The 18527-nt window shown below is 38.3% G+C and overlaps 1 protein-coding gene across 1 annotated transcript; it reads right to left on the bottom strand.

The window, feature by feature from the left end:
• Positions 1–4002: 4002 nt before the first annotated feature.
• LOC145778990 (protein unc-93 homolog A-like) lies at positions 4003–12861 on the bottom strand. The gene is made up of 11 exons (XM_082590571.1): positions 12723–12861; positions 11972–12121; positions 11063–11244; positions 8471–8604; positions 8175–8353; positions 7671–7834; positions 7230–7451; positions 5762–5844; positions 5072–5226; positions 4805–4972; positions 4003–4277 (listed from the first exon to the last, which is right to left on the bottom strand). Exons 1-11 carry the CDS (start codon positions 12859–12861, stop codon positions 4198–4200), a joined length of 1656 nt encoding a protein of 551 aa, XP_082446697.1. The 3' UTR covers positions 4003–4197.
• Positions 12862–18527: the final 5666 nt, after the last annotated feature.

Genomic DNA, 18527 nt, shown 5'->3' with positions numbered 1-18527 from the left:
CTGTTTTCCCCTTTCGTTTTGTATTTTCTCTCCCTTTTCCATACGTGTCAAACAGAGACTTCGATACAGTTGTTGCTCGATAATTAATGCTTTTTTTTCTTTGCCCCCGCTTCTTGCTCAGGGTATTTGCTGACAGTGTAGCCATAATGCTATGACAATGACATGGTGTTGATATGGGAAGCTGTGTTGAGATCCCATGACTTGTTGATGGTTGAGGAGAGATCCCATGACTTGTTGATATTTGTGGAGACATCTCATGACTTGTTAACGATTGTGGAGACATCCCATAACTTGTTGATACGTGTGGAGACATCTCATGACTTGTTGACGGTTGTGGACTGTGGAGACATCCTACAACTTGTTGGTGGCTGTGAAAACATGTCATGACTCGGTGATGGCAGCTGAGATTGGTCACCGACTGTATGGTCAATGTTGTAGACATCACTTGGAGCAAAGACATGGTCAGCAGTAGCCTTGTCAAATGGAAAAATTCCAAATCCTAATAAAAGCAAAACCCAATTTTTGCAAAACTGGAAACAGGTAAGTTATTTTGTGCCCTAACCACATGGTGGTGGTGTTTTGATCTGAGGTTGTGCTTGTTAGCTGCCGGTAAGGGAGTATCAACTGCACTGGCTTTCTCCTAACAGCCCTTACAAGCCCACAATTGAATGCCTAGCGTACTTTCCCTAATAAGGCCCATGACTGATTTTGGTGGGCCTTGTTAGGGCAACTCTTCACAATCAGTTTAACGTAAACTACCTACATATACTATCCAAGAAAGGTCAATACATGTTGAAACTTTAGACCCTTTAGCATATCCTAAAACTCTAACAAAGGTAGAAAACAAACACCACTTACGAAAACACGCCAGTAGATTAAGTACTGAACAAAATTTTACTCCTGTAAGATAGCTTTCAGAAATTTACAACTAACTCTGCTGGCATGTGGTTTCTTCTAGGAAACCAAATTACTTTTCTGTTCGTTCACATGATTATCGTAGCCAATAAGATTACAACAGCTGTCCCTTGCTTGCTTTGGTTTTTCAGATATGAAAGGGTGGGCCTTATTTGGGCAGAGTACCTTACGTGCATTTCGCAATCTCACAATATATCGGTCCGCAAACAATAGAGATGTTGAACAGAGTAGGCTACCGGTCGGATTTTTGTGGTAATTGTGCATTCCTTTTTTAACAGAGCAACTGTTTTTATATTCCTTGTGGGATAGACCAACACATATAGCAAAAGGAACACTTGTATCGTGAAGATACATTTTGTAAGCTTGTACTCTTTATTTGTTTGGTTGTAATCAACATTTAAATTTATTAGCTTTCTATTGTTCTATACCGGTACTCGTAGTCACCTAAATAACTTCATGGCACATCTAATGTAGCATATAGCCAGTGATGTACGCGCTTACAAAAAATATTGACGCCGTCAGCGTAAACGCAAACGTTCGAAAAACCATATGCTGTATGCGTCAACGTAACTTGTAAAAAAAGTTGACGGCGTCAGCGCATACACTAGCGTAAACACATTTTGTTTGCTAGGTGCCAAACATTCACAAGGTATAAACCACTCGAAACAAACAAGTTTTATTTTGAATTTCCACGAAGAAACACAAGCATCTGAAAGTGTTCATCTGACATTTTGCAGCGTTTTGGTTTCAATATGTCTTTTCCCATTGAAAACATTCTTTTAACTTATCCAAAATTTGAAAAGTTTGATAAAAAAAAACGCAAACAACAGCTAAGACATTAAAAAGTATGCGTTGACGCTATGCGCTAAAAAACCGCAAAAACTTTACGGCGTAGCCTCAAGCGACAACAATCCAAAAAGAATGTGGCCGCAAGCGTTAGCGTAAACAAAAAGTCTACGCCGCAAGTATACGGCGTAGAATTTGCGGTGTATACGTACATCTCTGCATATAGGCTACACCGCTACAGAACAACCTCCGAGTTTTAACATCTCTGATTCTTGTGATACAGTTCACTAACGTTAGTTTTACGTTATTGGTACGGTATTATCTTATTGTTAGTGCATTGCACTGAGTTACATGAGCTTGATCACGCCGTGCCTCTCTGTGGCTGTGAGTAGTTTATAATTATTACAGCAGGACTTAGTAACCACACAGTGATTTGTCACTTGAACACAGCTCTACTCGCGTTAAGACCTCTTTTTCAATTCCTTTATGTTTGAGGGCAGTAGCGTAGCCAAGAATTTTGAAAGGGGGGATTTTGAGGACCCAGCGGCGGGTGGTCTGGGGGGCCTCCCCCAGAAAATTTTGAAAAATTACTTTGAATTTGATGCATTCTGAAAGCATTTTCAACAAAAATGTGGGTATGAATATTCCTGTAAAATGGTGCTGTCCGGTGGCATAGCAAAAGGATTAGATCATGTTTTCTTCGGCATTTTTCAGAAATAAAGCTAAGTCTCTATGTTTTCTTGTTGCTAATTCCTGGCTGAGATGTTTGAAATTGGCAAAACTCGCTCTTTTAATGCAATTTTGTTTTGTTTAAAATTAGGCAATTTTTTTTTTACTGAAAGCATCATTCTGAAGCATAAAGAGACTGAAAGCATCATTCTCAATATCGTGACGTCACACGCGTGCCAAAGGGGGGGGGGAGTTGTAACCTCGCATTTCACAGACATCTTCCTTGTTCAATTGTTCCAGCACCACGCCACAGTTTTTACAACTGTAAATTACAAGTGGGTCAGTCTTATAAAGATTGGATAGCAACTTTACGACGGCTTCATTCCTTCGTTCCAATTCCTTTACGTTTGTGGGATTCTATAGCTATTCAAGCTTAGCCTAAAGAGCAACTTTGCCAGCTTAGCCTAAAGAGCAACTGCATTTCGTTGCACAAGAATGTGACACTTGTTCTCTTCCCAAGACCGTCTTCCTCTCCTTTCAGATATTATTGTTTAAATATATGACGTCTTCGAGTGGTATCACTGTCAGAATTGTCATATAGAATAGAGTAAAAAGCAAAATACTTGCTAATAATAGTTCTTGAAGGTAAGTACAGCTACCAAAGATTACAGCAGTAGCCTACAGTTATCAAAGCATTCCAATGTATTTACAATGCATTTTTATTTATGGGATGTGCAACCAATCGTAGCCTACGTGTGATTTGCAAACAGTGATCCCGGTATTACTCGTGAATGAGTTTCAAAATCGTATGTTGGGATTATTCAGTTCAGTTATGATCAAAACCAACAACTACATATACGGTATTCTAAAAATCACGCAAAAGCGGCTGGGCTTCTTTCAGCCCCATCCATTTCAGAAGTTTCTCATTTTGCGAGGCGAGGTGTATCAGTGGATTCAGAAGTTAGTACGGGCATCGCGATTGCTCGAAACAATTAGGTATCCAGTTGGACAAGAAAATATTGTAAATAGCCCATAAAATCACCCAATATATCAGATCGATGCTTATCTAGCCCACGTATCCGGGGTGATACAAGTTCAATACATTATAAGAACTAAGCCATCAGTTTTACTTTAGGCACATGCAAACAGATAGGTAGCAATACAATACAGTTATTGCTTAGACAAATGTACAAAAATCAGTTTTGTAGCCTACATCTATTTGACAGAACGACACTTTTTTCTCTTGAAACTCTTCATTATTTGTGATACTGTCTCTAGAAAAGGTGGCCGTCTGCGCAAGTGCTTCATCATTTTCAGCCTGTAGTAGTCTACTGCTGAGCCACGGCCTCCCTTTTTTGCCAATCCCATCGATCGCGTGTTGTTGTATACTAGTATAGGCCTAGGACCTAAAAAACAACTAGGAATTCTTGGACTTCCTTGGCTTCTCTAGCTAATGGCCTACAGCAAGGCGATAGCTCAGTTGGTTAAGCGCTTGATTTCACGAACGATGAAACTTGATAAAGCGCTCTGGTTCGATTCTCTGAGTGTGCGCTTGAACAACGCGTTTCTCAGTCCAAGGATAAAAATGATAGGCTAATAAGCTACTTTTCGAATGCATTTTTTTATTCCGTGCAGAAAACAAGTTGATGAGAGTATGCTCATTTCTTACAACACCTTCACAACATACACAAAACTTTTTACAATCCTGTGAAAAATATTTTTGTCTGGTTACTTTCTTTTTTAAAACTTGCATTTTGCAGATTACTGTAAGATGGAGATCTGTACTAGTTGCATAACAAATGTTAGTGCATTTCCTTTCATACGAATTTATGTAATCGTTTTGATGTTTTTTCTTTTTGTGATATCTGCCAGCCGTTGCTGGTGCAACGATTTGTATTCTGCAATGCCTGCAAAATTCAATATTTTCTTTTTATTTCAATTTCAGTATCACTAGATCGAAAACGCAAAATCTTTAACCAATTAGGATGCCGTAAAAATTAGGCTATTTGCTTACACCTAGTTGCTATTGCTGTAACTTGCTGTCAGTGATTTCTTCACACCGTAGTCTCCACAAAATATATGCCTTTAATAAATATATTTAAATGCTAATAACATTCGGCAACCTTTTTATGAATTGTCTAGAATCTGAATAATGAAATCGGGGTGTGCGCGTGAGCAACGCACTTTAAGGACTGCTCTCCATCCAGCAGTATCTCATGGATGGAATAATTCCCCAGCAACAACACTTCAACAATTGGAAAGTTCACTCTGTCAATTTCGGTGACCAGGCCTGCGTCAGTAGTTCAAAGTCTCTACAAGCATGCGAAACTGCCAGGATTAAGCTTTCAAAAAAGAAGCTTTCCAAGGCTAAAGATAATGTTGAAATCAATCAATCAAAGCGTTCATAGTTTAAGGTTGATTCAAAATCACTCACTGAAGGTCGCGGCACCAACGAGTAACGTGAAGAACATGACGTAAAGTTTGTGTCTGACGCAAACACTTGTGCTCCAGGAGTACTGAAGAACAAAGCCAAAGCTTGCCCAAAACACCCAGCACGCGTACGCTGCTTTAGAGCTGTTGGGGAAATGAATAACTGCAGCTTCTGTAAAGAGCAAAAATGAACATAAATCTATGCGATTTTAAAAATTGACTAACCCTAAATGACTAACTTCAACACTAACATTGTTGCCATGGTGATCACCTGCAGTAATCGTTTGAATCATCGCATCACATACGCCACATGACAGCAAAAGCGTGTAAATAAGTCCAACGTTTGCATTCTCATCTGGAATCCAAAACAGGCAAAATAGATAAACAGCACTGTTGACCAGACATCCAATAATTACAGCCTCTTTTCTGAAATACATAATGAGCTTAAAAATACTATGACATATTAAAATAATTTTGTTGGAGTTGTTAAATGTTTAGGCTACTGTTTCAGCAGGCAAGCCGAGTAATTTTCTTTGATAAGAAATGCAAGCTAACAAAGTTCACATATATGACTATCTTCAAACCAGTAGGCTAACATATCCAGAAAAAAGGGACACCCATAGGGGGAAATCATAGCTTGGTTGAACAAAAGCATTCCAAAGAAACTAGAAGGCAAAAAAGCAACCTTTCAGAGTTAAAGTTTATCTTAACAATTCTGGGGTGCAAATTATAGGAAATTTTTGCAATTTTGCTTAGTAATGTCGCAAAAATGCATTTCCTCTCATTTTGAGAAACCTGTAATCATGACACCCTTGTTCCGTTCATGGTTAGTCTAATTGCTGCGTTATATCTAAACTTTAACTCATCGGAAGAACAATATGCAATTGCATTGAAATAGTGTTCCTTCACTACACAAATAATAATCTCATTTAACGCTTATCAAGATTCTGTATCAACACACCTGCCAACACTTGCTGAAATTTTTCCCGCCCCAATCGATGATAATAAAAAGCTTGTTCCGTAAATCGACATTGCGATTCCGATCTTCAAGATAATAGAAAATGAAAGACTACAAGGACTACAATATTGCCAGGCAACACACGTTTACGTCAAATAATGTTTGTTCGTTATCCAAAAAGACGTTTTTTCATTGGTCACGCGTTTATGAGGACAATGTTTCATACAGCATTCCGCTGCTATAATTAAGTGAACGACTTGCTAGACTAACAGAATGCCAGCCAGGGCAGGCGCGGATCTATGGGGGAGGCCCAAGGGGCCCGGGCCCCCCCGAAATTTTGTGAGAAATTGTTGAATGGTTTGATATGCTTCTAAACAACTGATATTAGTCTCACAGCGGACTTAACTCATCCCGGGGGGGGGGGGGGAACTATTTTTTGTTATTATTAAGGTTGAAATTATCCATCGATTAGCCTATACATTTTAATAGCAACATTTGTTGGAGCTGGCTCAGCTGAAACCAACGCTGAGCCAAATGACGTGAGTTGAAACAATCTGAAACCTGAATCATTTTATATTTTTTAGTCTTCATCATAATTTCAATCAATTACCGTAGGCTATATGTCTGCAAACATACAAATATCCAATTGGTCATGGACACTGCATACAGGGTTTTAAACCAGATTTCAGGTTTACTTTGCATGCTTAGCAATTTTTATTGATGATTATTTTATAGCATATCGTATAATATGTCGTAGTATCATTGTTCACAGTGGCGTAGCCAAGGGGGGGTTGGGGGTTACAACCCCCCTTTGGCACGCGTGTGACGTCACGATATTGAGAATGATGCTTTCAGTCTCTATGTCTCTAAAACAAATTTTGCCTAATTTTAAGCGAAATTGCATTAAAAGAGCGAGTTTTGCCAATACCAAACATTCAAACATCTCAGCCAGGAATTAGCAACAAGAAAACATGGAGACTTAGCTTTATTACCGAAAAAATGCCGAAGAAAACATGATCTTATCCATTTGCTATGCCACCGGACAGCACCATTTTACTGGAATATTTATACCCATATTTTTGTTGAAAATGCTTTCAGAATGCACCAAATTCAAAGTAAATTTTCAAAATTTTCTGGGGGAGGCCCCCCAGACCCCCCGCCGCTGGATGTCGCCTTTGGCGAACACGCCGTCGGGCGAAGCCCGACGGCCCTCAAAACCCCCCAAATTCCTGGCTACGCCACTGATTGTTCGTATCTGTTTTATCTTTTTCTTACTTTTTAATTCATTTTCAAATTTTCTGGCCCCCCCCAAAAAAAACTCCTAGATCCGCGCCTGAGCCAGGGCTGCGGAGTCGGAGAGATTTTAGTGTATCCGGAATCGAAGTCGGCCAGTTATCAACCGAGAAGTTGGAGTCGTATATTTTTCGACCGACTCACAGCCCTGTGCTAAACAAGACATTGAAACTCATACCTTCTCTACTCCATACACGCATGAAATGTACGCCCGCGTGATTTCACTAATTATGAAGCCTTGGTTGAATCCAACTTGAATGAATAAGGGGGTAAGAAGCAAAAGTTTTGGTTCCAAGAAAAATACGAACGTCTTCTTAAGCTCAGTCAAAAACTCCACGCTTGGGTTTTGTTGCTTTAAGTTTGAATCAACTATTCGTTTCTTTGGAAAGCTATCAGCGGTCTGTAAAAGAATTGCAAAGCTACAGAAATGAGACCACACGCTTTTTGCAATGCATAAATTAATTGAAATTTGTCAAAAGGCATCACTCGAGTGCTTTCGGAAAATTGGTCCCAGCTAGGGTAATTTAATTGAGAACTAGCAATATCCCGGTTGACAATAAAGAACACTTCGATTTTAATACACTCTTAATGAGTTCATAAATCCCATTAATCTACTAACTGTTTGATTAAAGCCACTTTCAGTCATCGATTTCTTGGTATCTCGTAAGTTAGTAAAATTCTTTTCGTTGTTATTCTTATCGCCTTCAAAGTTTTCCAACACGAAAGAGTTGTTTGAAATTCCTTCTTGACACTGATGACACTTGCTTGAATGTGGTGCAGTGTCTGTAAAAAAAATTTGGAGCGTTCAAATTGATTGACAACAATATATCTGTCCAGGGGTCGGCAACTATCGGGACACATCTCGATAATATACTGCAATGCATTTGTATGAAAACACAGGAAAAATAAACTGCACACTGAAGAAAATTTTCACCATAGTTCCATTCAATTTAGGCTACAATCAACCCGCAATCTATATTTCATGTTTTCGTTGTGTTGCAACACTTCGGTGACGGATCTTTGACAGTAACGTCTCCTACGAGCAGGCCCGCGGTGCAAAATACGTTGCCGACCCCTGTCGTGTTGTAAGCCTGCAGATAGTTTTATCTCGTTGATACAATACCTTTGAAAAAAGGTAGAAATATTGCATGTAATGCAATTGCTAAGCAGTGAAGCCCGGTGAGTATTCCAAGTACAAGATACAACGTTCTTTTTCTGGGTGGCTGATAGCTGGATATATTGTTTGCGACAACATTAGGATCTTGACAGTCGTGTACGCCACAATTGTCTTTGATAGCAGACCTGGTTTTGAAGCAACGATAAAAATATTTTAATAGTGTGTGCATCTTGAAACGTCATTCCAACGCTGACTGATGTTTCGAAAATGCAAAAAATGTTCGCCCCTGCTGTTTCAAATACCTGTTGAACGTTGTTTGCGAGAAACTCGTATTGGAGATGGGCTGTGTTGAGGTTGATATTGTTGAAGTTATAAAGTCGTCTTCGTATGAAGATGATATATTGAATATCGCAAATGGAATCAAATTTCCGAATATCTGAAACAAGGTTAATTTGCATTATTTTACCAACAGCATAGGTGTAGCCTACTGTGTGCCATATCTCATACAGCTCTGCTTCTGCTTGTACCGTGCTCCGGCAAGACACTCAGTGTGGGTTCACTACAGTGCCAGGGGTTTCTGTAGCTTTCTCGACAAATTTTGCATTCAGAAACCTACGTGCAAGCTACGTCATTCTTGCAAAGTCTCCCCAAAAATAGATTTAGGCCAACACAATTAAATGTTTAATTTCAAGTGACTTTTCTTGTTGAAGAAAGATTTTATTATGACTTCTAGGCAAGGCCACGTTTACGATCACGAGACACTAGCAAACATGAACATAAAAAAATAGAGCTTGTTTGAAATATCTCTTCGTTCAAATTGTTTCCTACTAACCTTCCCCTCAACGACGTAAAGACTACTGAAAACTTTATCAAAAAATGAATTGATGTAAATCCTTCTGTCGTCATAAAAAAATAGACTTAAGATGCAAAGTGTGCTTTGAAAACAAAAAGCATTAGCTTATTGGAGTCAAGAAAATGAGCAAAAAGAGATAAAAAAAAGGTAAAATTTAACAAAATTTTCTAGGGTAGGCTACCGTAGGCTACAAGGTCTTCCATACCCCTGCTGAGATTGCTGTGTAACATTTGCACTGTCCACTCTTTCTTTGGTAGCCTGCTTCCTAAAAAAGATTGTTTTCTACATCCGCCACTGGTATTTGTTCCTTATTTGGCTGCCTTGACAAATTATTGTGTGTTCTAGCGTTTTAAGCTGGTAAAGCCTTGCAGCACGCCTCGTTGTTAGGCTACCAGACTTTATTCTTGTTGTTTTGCAAAATGGTTTTCCATTTTCAAAACACTGTTTATTTTTTCTTAATTGGTGTTATGAGCTCTGTTTCGTCTTTTCTTTTTACCTGCCGTTTGAATGTGTGTGGCACAGTGTTAGGCCAATAGTAATCAACAAATTAAAAGCTTTTCGATATCGCGATCTTGTGAAATCCCACTAATGAAATCCAGTCCGGATTACCGCCATTGTTTCAGGTCTGGTACAAGGTAGAATCAGGAGTATCCCTGGGTAGAACCCTTTAACTTTAAAATTGTCAAAGAAAGAAAGATTTACATGAAGAAGAAAAATGACAAGCGGTTCTTTAGCAAGGTTAGAACTACCGGTACCGATATTTTTATTTAGTTTTTTAACAAGACAGCTTGAATAATACTTAAGCGGTCCTATTCAAGTTTCAAACTGTCACTGTAGTGTTTTGAGAGTTGAGACGACATATGAATAGAAGGGATTCTTAAAGTAAAACTCGAAATTAGGTATCCTTGCCTTTTTTTCCAATCAATGACGAAACGGAAAAAATTTGCTGTGTTTTTTTGTTCTGCTTTATTATCTCCGATTGGTAAAAGCTATGTTGTAATTTTGTGCACGTGATTTAAAAGCAATGTTAACAGATGCAGATTTATGGTTAATTTTCTATTTCAAAAACTTGGAAAATTTGAAAATCCGGGATTGTATCAAATGGTCAAAAGTGGCATGACTTTGATGCAGCAATTGTATCCACTTGCAGTAGCCTTATGATTTGAATCAGCGAGTCCAATATGCCGCATAACACTAACAGCAAATGTATGCTAACAGTTGCAGCATTGGATTTCATTAAGTTACCAATACCTACTTCACGTATTGAACTTGGGTTTATTATCTTCCAGTTTATTTAAAGTTTATTTTTAACCACCAGGTAACTTATAAGCCTGAGAACAGCAACAAACTACAAAGTGTTTGTATCTGTGTAGCATAGTGTAGCTGCTGCACAAGTAGCCTAAATCTAATAAATCTATGAGCATGTCATTTGTTTCTGCCGATATGTCCAAAAGAGGACTGTGGGCGTGCTAAGGAAATAAGATTTGGTTCGAATAATACTGAACAACATTATAAAAACAAAAAAGATTTCAATGCTACTTCAATACCAGAATACAGTAAAATACAAGTTGCTGCTAAAGATTGATCTATTAAAGTAATCTGTGTACTGCGGCCTTGGTTGGTGTTAGCGTTGCATATGATTGAAACGCAAGTCAAGTCAAAACAATATTGGCTTATTTAGGCTACTTTTTATGGTGAAATAGCCGAGTAGTGGGAACGTCAGTACGGCACTCGAAAGGTCGCCGGTTCGACACCGCTTAAGAGCAAATGGCTGTGTCTTTAGCAGGACACCTAAAGGCATGACCAACTTAAAGGTAGATACAAAGATTGGCTGTTCCTTGTCTTCTTGTCCACTTAACCCAAATCCTCAATCACCAGGCGTTAGCTTGGGTACGATTCGTTATGGTTTGGGTGCAGTCAGTACCATTGATATGTAATTCCGGTAATCATAGTTGCAAAGACATATCTGAAAATGCGACGGTGTTTAAAATAATCCACAAAAATACAATGGAATAGACGCAATACTTCATAGCGGACGTACCTCTCCTGAAACAAATGCTCCAAAAAAGCAACCATTAATGTAGCTAAAATATTTCGTGAACTTTCCTTTCGTCATGTCTGCATATTTTGTGGCGAAGAAGACATTAAAAAGAGATGAACTGATCCAAAACAAGGCTCTTGAACATCCAAAAATAGCGGATGAAGGAAGCAAAGTATAGGAAACTAAAACGTGATAGCGAAAGTTGTTAAAAACAGCTTTTAAAAAGTGAAGTTCTCATATGAGTCTATTTGAAGGACCAGGGCCGTTGACAGGATTTCTCTGGCCCGGTACCAATTTATTTTCGGGGCCCCTTCATCGACAATGTTATGAATATAAAGGTTGTGTGCAAACTTTTATTGATGTGCTGTTAAAATGGGGATGACACATGCCTTCAAAGTAGAAAATTAAGAGGAACATCATTTATAAGTAACTGCAGACATATATTGTTACTAATGCAAAGAAATTTATTCTCACACGAGTCAGTTCAATCGAATATAGCTAAATGTCGATTTCGATCAGCTAGAAGCTAGAAAATCTTAGCTAGATCATCTAGAAGCAAGAACACATTCTATTTGAATAAGCTTAACTGAAGATGATTTAGCTTCTAGCTATATGCAGTTTAGCCTTTCAGGGTCTACCAGTGCGAAGACACCATCTTTTTTCAAAAAATATTTGTATAGTTAGACAAACGATTGGATAGAGAGGAAATTTTAATTTTTGAAATCACTATGGACTACGAAGAAGTTTGTAATTGCATTTAAGTACAGTAAATCGTTTCTTAATGGAGAGTAGTGTCACATGTTAAGTGACGAACGTAGCCTACTGCACCGGTTGCGCTTTTTTAAAATATTGAGCAATCGTATCTTATCATTGTTTCATTGAACTTCGAACATTAGTATCATCACCTACCCGGATAGAAGTTTGCTATGACGTATGTCAAGCTTCCAATGTCTGACAGCACTAAAATCGTTCGAGCGCTCATGAATCTCAATAGAACTTTTGAACAGAATAAACTTGTGATTGTAACACCGATACCAAATATAGCCAACGAAGTCACACCTGGAAAAATACGGAAAACGAAGGTACGTAACTTCCCCCATAGGCCTACATAGGCCAGCAAGCAATAAAGTGTAGCCTAGTAGGTTTTCTTAAAACGAAACACAAGCTCATAAAAAAACATTTAACCATTCAACATTTAACTTTCTTCCAACATAAATAACAGGAAAATGATGATATTGTTTCTATACAATTTTTGCTAAATAACTGCCAAAAGAACAATGTGATAGCAAGTATAAACGAATACCAGCTTTTGTAGTCGATCATTCAGAACAGTAAAAAGTAGGCTACAATTTATGTTACTGTATGTTTGCTTCAGTATCCCATGCTTCATCTTGCTTTGCAATAAGCTTATAGTTTGCAGTACTTACTGCAGAATATAATAAGTACATTTTGTAGTCAAACGCCCTGCAACGAAACTTTTTTCTACTAGGCTACTCAAAAAGTAAAAAGGCAACCATTTTTTCTACAACAGAAATAGTTAATAAAACCTCATCATAGTTGGAGCACACCGGTGCAGCTACCCCATAAAAAGCAACAGCAGTTCAAAGATGCGATGACTACAGAATGGAATCAATCGTTCTTTTAAGAATTAACGCATTACCCAATCCAGACTTTATGTTCAAGCTTGATTGAAGATTTGTAACTGCGTACAGTGATGAGGAAAGTAATGAAACCCCGATGTAGTATATCGCAATCGACTTCTTTACTTCTCGGAGACTTTGAAAATCTCTTTCTTTCATTTTGGAAAACATTAAAAGCTTTTGTCAACAAATATCTATACACAGTTTGTGCTGAAAAGTGGAACAGGTTTTGTAACATAAACACCGGAACTGTTAGAAAGCGATCATCCTGGCGTCAGCACAAGGTTGAACAATGAACATTGCGTTTCGCTAACCAAACCGGTGTGGCCTCTTATGTTTGCTGTTCTATTATGAGTAGTCAGCTTTGTGCAAACGTCAGGAAAAAACTTCCTAAACAGCATAGGCGTAACCAGGGGGAGGCGAAAGGGGCCATGCCCCCCCAATTTTTCAAAGTTTGGATTCCGAAGTTGAACCTTTTGTTGAAAATATAATGTAATTTGTATAAATTTATATCGTTTTCCAAGACATCTGGCTATTAACACCCCCAAGGACTTGTTTTAGACACACAGAAAGACACCAATAAATTTTGAAAATCGTAAATCGTACAAAGTTTACGCGATTTACGCTTCTTTTAATTAATCTGTGGAAGCAATTTCAGAATCGCTTACTCTGTTGGGTTTTTGTGTAGTTCTTGTGTAGCTGAGTTTTTTGTGTTCTCTAATTTTAGCCGCAGTTTTTGCCCGTTCGTGTGTAACAGCTACCTTTAATAAATTAATATTATTAATTTATCTGCTAATAAATTTCCTACAAATATTACCCTAAAAGTGTTTCCAGAAAGCGCTATAATCCATTATTTGAGTGTAATTTTGCAAAAAATTTCCGGGGGAGCATATGCTCCCCCGGACCCCCCTAGAATACGCGTGCCTTGGGCACGCTCTAACCTCCCACTAGCTTTATTGCTTCCCTTGCTTAACCCACCAGGATACGTCACTGCACATTAGGTGGCGATGTCTTAAATCAAACACTTTGTCGTTCTCTTCAATTCATCAAATATTTGCCCCCTCTCCCCAATTTTTTTTTCTGGCTACGCCACTGCTAAACAGTGCACAATATATCCTACGACCTACATCCTCGGTGACATCTGGTTGGTTGTTTTCTTTCCATCCATCGACTGGCAAACAGCGGTCGAGAGCTCTGTGGCATAAATTAGTGGTGCGATATTGATAGACCACTTGTGCAACAAAAAAGAAGAAAAAAAATAGGACAGCTTTGCAAGTGAAACACGTGTCTATTGCTGTCAAGAGTGTCAATACTTGCTTCACTTGACTACAGAGAAACAAACAAAAGACCAACTGACATAATTTTATTTAGTCGTATGTGTACACAAAACTTTAAAATTTTAGTCGATTTTTCTATGAAACCAGTATATTTCATTTTAAGAAAAAATGCCTCACCTCTACTCATTTAAACTTACTTCTACTTGGCTGAGCTAACTCTTAAATTGAATCTATTTACATGTTTCATCTACAAATTTGACAAATAAAATACTGTAGGTCTATTGTAAAATCATCTTTATTGCTTGTTCAGGCAGTTCAGTCATTTCAAACGAAAATAACAATGTCACTACTATCCCTTTTCAATTTTGCATAGTTTTTATGTCTAATACCTACGAAGTTTAAGCACGGTTTTGAGTAATTGTAACTTCTGGTAAAAGTGATAAAAGATAATGCGGCATCAAGGACAACAAGCCGTCATGAACCACTTGCTACTCAGCAGGTGTGATTCAACAAATTCGCGACCACATCCCTTGCACACGTCTTCGTATTGCTGAACCTACCACAGTTGTTCTGTTCTTTAAAATTTTGCAAAGAAAATAATTGCCATTAAGGAAAAACATTCAACCAGATTGAACCGGATTTTTCCGACTTTCAACATTTTTGTTTCTCTCCTATCACACACCCATCTAATGGATCGAAGCAGCCAATCAGACGCAATTCGCTACATGCAGTTAAGCGAGTTAATCATCATGTGAAAGCTTCCCATGCAATGTCTGCAGCAAATTTGTCAGTATTTGCATTGGGGAATGTTAACCGAAAAAAAGAATTGCTTTGCGTTTAGTATTGTAGGCTACCATGAATCAAAAAGCTGCCAACTCTCAAATTAGCACCAATCAAATGCCGAAACACAGTATATGCACGATGCAGCCTATCGAAACTCACAGAAACCAAACACATCCAAATGGCAGTCATTTCTGTTGAATGAATAGATACCGCACCAACTAGGCTACTAAAGATGATTGACACTATTAAGGATGCAAACTCAATGTTTATTTGAGTTCACAAAGCGTTTGCAAGTGTGTTATTTTCTATGCCAACTCGAACTGTCCCTGTTAGTTTTCCAAATTCTGATTGGATGGTTTTTATCGCTTGCAATTTTGCGTTCAGAAAAAGATGTACTTTACTGATCAATGCTGGAAGTTCATGGCAATTGCAGTAGCAAAATTTGCATATCTATCAGCAATTTCGTTGCAGCTTTAACAACTAAGATGAATATTGAATATGCTTTCTTGTTACAAACTGCACTGCACATACCAAACACAAAATCGTATTGTAGAAATACAAGATCATTTTGCAACAAAACGACGACGACGCCTCACCATTTCAAAACTATGGGCTAATTTGTAATTTTGCAACAAAACACTCCGATCCCAAAACGATATTTCATTATGTTGCATTTCATGTTCTCTCAGCTTTGTGATCATATGTGATCAAATGTGGCTGGTTTTCAAATCATTGGTACACACTTGATTTATTGTCATTTTACTCCACTGCTACAGTATGATTGTAGGGGGTTGGTTTCTGTCACAATAACTCATTGTTTTAAGTCGAAATGACTAACGAACCGGCGCAAAGCAGTTTGTTTTTGTACATAAAGACTTCCATCGATCACACTCATTTCATATTACATGAAACGATTTCTTCACAGTGTCAGAAAAAATGGAAACGGGTGCAATATAATATAATATGAGTGTTGGGAGGCGCAAAAGGACCTGTCAATCGGCCTGTTGAAACGCGCTTGCATTGATGAAGCCCAAACTGTTCAAGAACCTAACAAAATCCACACAAAGAAATAAAAAAGAGCAAGCAATTGTCAAGTTGATTCCAAAGGTACCAAAGCAAAGAAAAACTTAACTAAGTAAATAACTACAATAAGTAACGAAGAAATAAAATTACTATCATCAAGAAACCTTAACCGTTTATTTCACCTAGCAGTGGGGCCATCCGAACGTTTTAAAACAAGATTTTTTCTACTCGTTTAAAATCGATGGGCCACCTAGCCAATATTTAAAATTATGTCTATCCTCAAACACCAAAACCAACATTTGATATATCTATGACAGAAGCGGATCCTTTATTCAAGTTTATTGGGTAAGCTTACAGTGAAGCAAGAACTAAACAGTTAAACTAGAATAGGCTACGATAACTTCCTTCTCGCAACTTCAAAATTTAATTTTATTGGTGTTTTTTGGTGAATATAGTTACATGCGTTTTTGTAGCCTTGTCTAAGATGCAAAGCTTATGTTCACGGCGACGTAAATATATTATAATCCTTCTGAAAAGTAATTTTCACGGTAGGAGAAGAGGCTTGGATGGAATTTTCAAAAACACTTTGCCAGAAGTCATAGAGTTTTTTGTTGTATCCGAAAGTCAGAGTTAAACTTGAATTTAAAGGTTTTGGCCAAATAACCCCCTCCCCAGTGCTGTGATAAGCTCTCTGTGGCCCCTGGGTCCAGTATAATTTTGAGCGCCTTATCGGCAACCAAACGTATGATAATTAGGCTACATTGTGTATTTTCATTGCACCGATATAGAAAAGGGTGCCCTTCAACTGCTTCTTTACCATCAGAAAACAACACAAATGTAAGTAATATTAAACGCAGGCTTACCAAGTTATAGTTTCACCTATTCCCGAATGAAAACATAAAGTAATAACGATTTGAAATCAAAAACGAAATAATGGAAACTGTCATGAAGCACTTATTATTTCTGAATGTTTGCTGGTCACACTTGGTGATAGATACATCGGAGTATCATGTGGTTTCTGCAGCGTGCTGCAAATTATAAATACGCTCAGGTAAGTTCTATTAGGTTAATCACTCACTGACAACTTTGGAGTACCGTATTCAAAAAGCCTTGTGTATACAGGTGTTTAATGAAATTTTTATTTTTACTAACTTATATCTTTAGGAACGGTTAAATGTTGCAGCAGAAGTAGTTGTTTTTAAAAAAGTCGACGTTTCTGTTGGTATATAAATATTAAATATCTTGTTGTCTGTTAACTGGGCGCACTAGATGATTTTTGGTCCCAATATGCCAGCTGGAGGGAAGTCAAATCACCTCTCGCCGCCACTATGTGTCGGCAATCGGCATGCCAAATACTATTTTTCGAGTGTCCTGAAAACGCCTCAACACTCCTCGCCAACACAAGTGAAATAACCGGAAGATTCCTTTCCTTGGTTTCGCTTTGATTTTCCAGTAAAAAATTGTTTCGCTTCGAAATACGAGTAGCCTAGTTGAGTTTTGTTAAGACTTCGAAACGAAAAGTACAGCAGGTTTACAAAGTCTCTGAATTCAGAGCGCGCCAAAACTCATACTTTAACGTGATCTTGCACGTGAACTCTATTTGAATAAGGACCTTCTGATGATCCTCCTTTTGGGGTGAAACAGGCTGTAGAGGTGTTACCGTGTTAGCAGGGCCCGATTAACCATGAGGCACACGAGGCACAGGCCTCAGGCCCCCTGGTTTTGGGGGCCCCCAATTTTTTTACATTAGTACTGTCGGCGTAGGTAGTGAAAGTTGTTGTGCCAGTGTGTGCACAGTTGTTATTTTTGAGAAACGATTTCAAATTGTGTAACGATTGCTAAATAGAATAACGATTCCGAATCGTCACGCTTTGGCGAAGTTACTGGCTATGCTAGGCAAAAGTTGAGCACTGCTGCTCTGCATCGAAAACGATTGCCAATAGGGGCCCCTACACGTAGCTGTGCCTCGGGCCCCCGTGAGCCTTAATCAGGCCCTGCGTGTTAGAGAGTAATAACTATAGCCTACAGTATTTTATGTAATTTGCTCTGCTTGGCTTTTTGCTTGGCATTGAGCACTTTTTTGTAGTATCAATAATATGCATTGTTTAATTAGCTTTAATTAATTAGGTCACTATAAGAATCGGGCATTTTAGTGCTAAGAAAAAACTACAAATAAGATGCCACAAGAAACGACTGTGATAAAATGTTATTGAGTGCTTTGTGGGACTGCGTAGACAGGTTAAACTTGCCGTTTTTGACGTCGCAGTAAAGTAGGCGCCTGAGTAAATGTGCAAGACAATCAAATTATTGTGTGCCAAGCAGCAAGCGTACACATCAAGTTCAGCATAGCCTATGGCTGGTGTGGCAAGTAAGCAAACATTCTTTCCAACCCTACACTGAAAGAAAGGAAGTACCATACAACGGAAGTTTTGAAAAGTCCTTGTTGCAAAATCTGTGCATTTTTTGAGACTGCCGTAGAGCTGTAAGAAAAGTGTAGCCTATCGATTGCCGAACGCATAGCCTAAAACCCCACTATTAGTGGCAATCAGTGGGCTATGATAGGACATGAAATCATTTTCAACTCTCATAAGACTGTTGCTTTAAGCGACGTGTAAGGGTGTAGCTGAAGCTACATATAGAAATTCTTTTGATCATTTTAGATCCTCACCAATCTTTAAAATAGGCTTAGGCTACGGTAACTTGAAACCAGATGTGAAAAAGACTTGTGATAGATTTTTGATG

This window comes from Aplidium turbinatum, chromosome 10 (assembly GCF_918807975.1).
Source record: "Aplidium turbinatum chromosome 10, kaAplTurb1.1, whole genome shotgun sequence".
In the NCBI taxonomy this organism is placed as follows: domain Eukaryota; kingdom Metazoa; phylum Chordata; class Ascidiacea; order Aplousobranchia; family Polyclinidae; genus Aplidium; species Aplidium turbinatum.
This window is presented reverse-complemented; position numbering and strand designations above follow the sequence as displayed.

Bases quoted from the DNA above. Each gene is read 5' to 3' on its own strand.
- LOC145778990 (XM_082590571.1), bottom strand. From the start codon at position 12,861: ATGAAAGAAAGAGATTTTCAAAGTCTCCGAGAAGTAAAGAAGTCGATT. The intron at 8,354-8,470 runs GTATTTGAAACA...CTTCAAAACCAG, and splicing joins TCGCAAACAACGTTCAACAG to GTCTGCTATCAAAGACAATT. The intron at 7,835-8,174 runs GTATTGTATCAA...TTTTTTTTACAG, and splicing joins ATTTCTACCTTTTTTCAAAG to ACACTGCACCACATTCAAGC.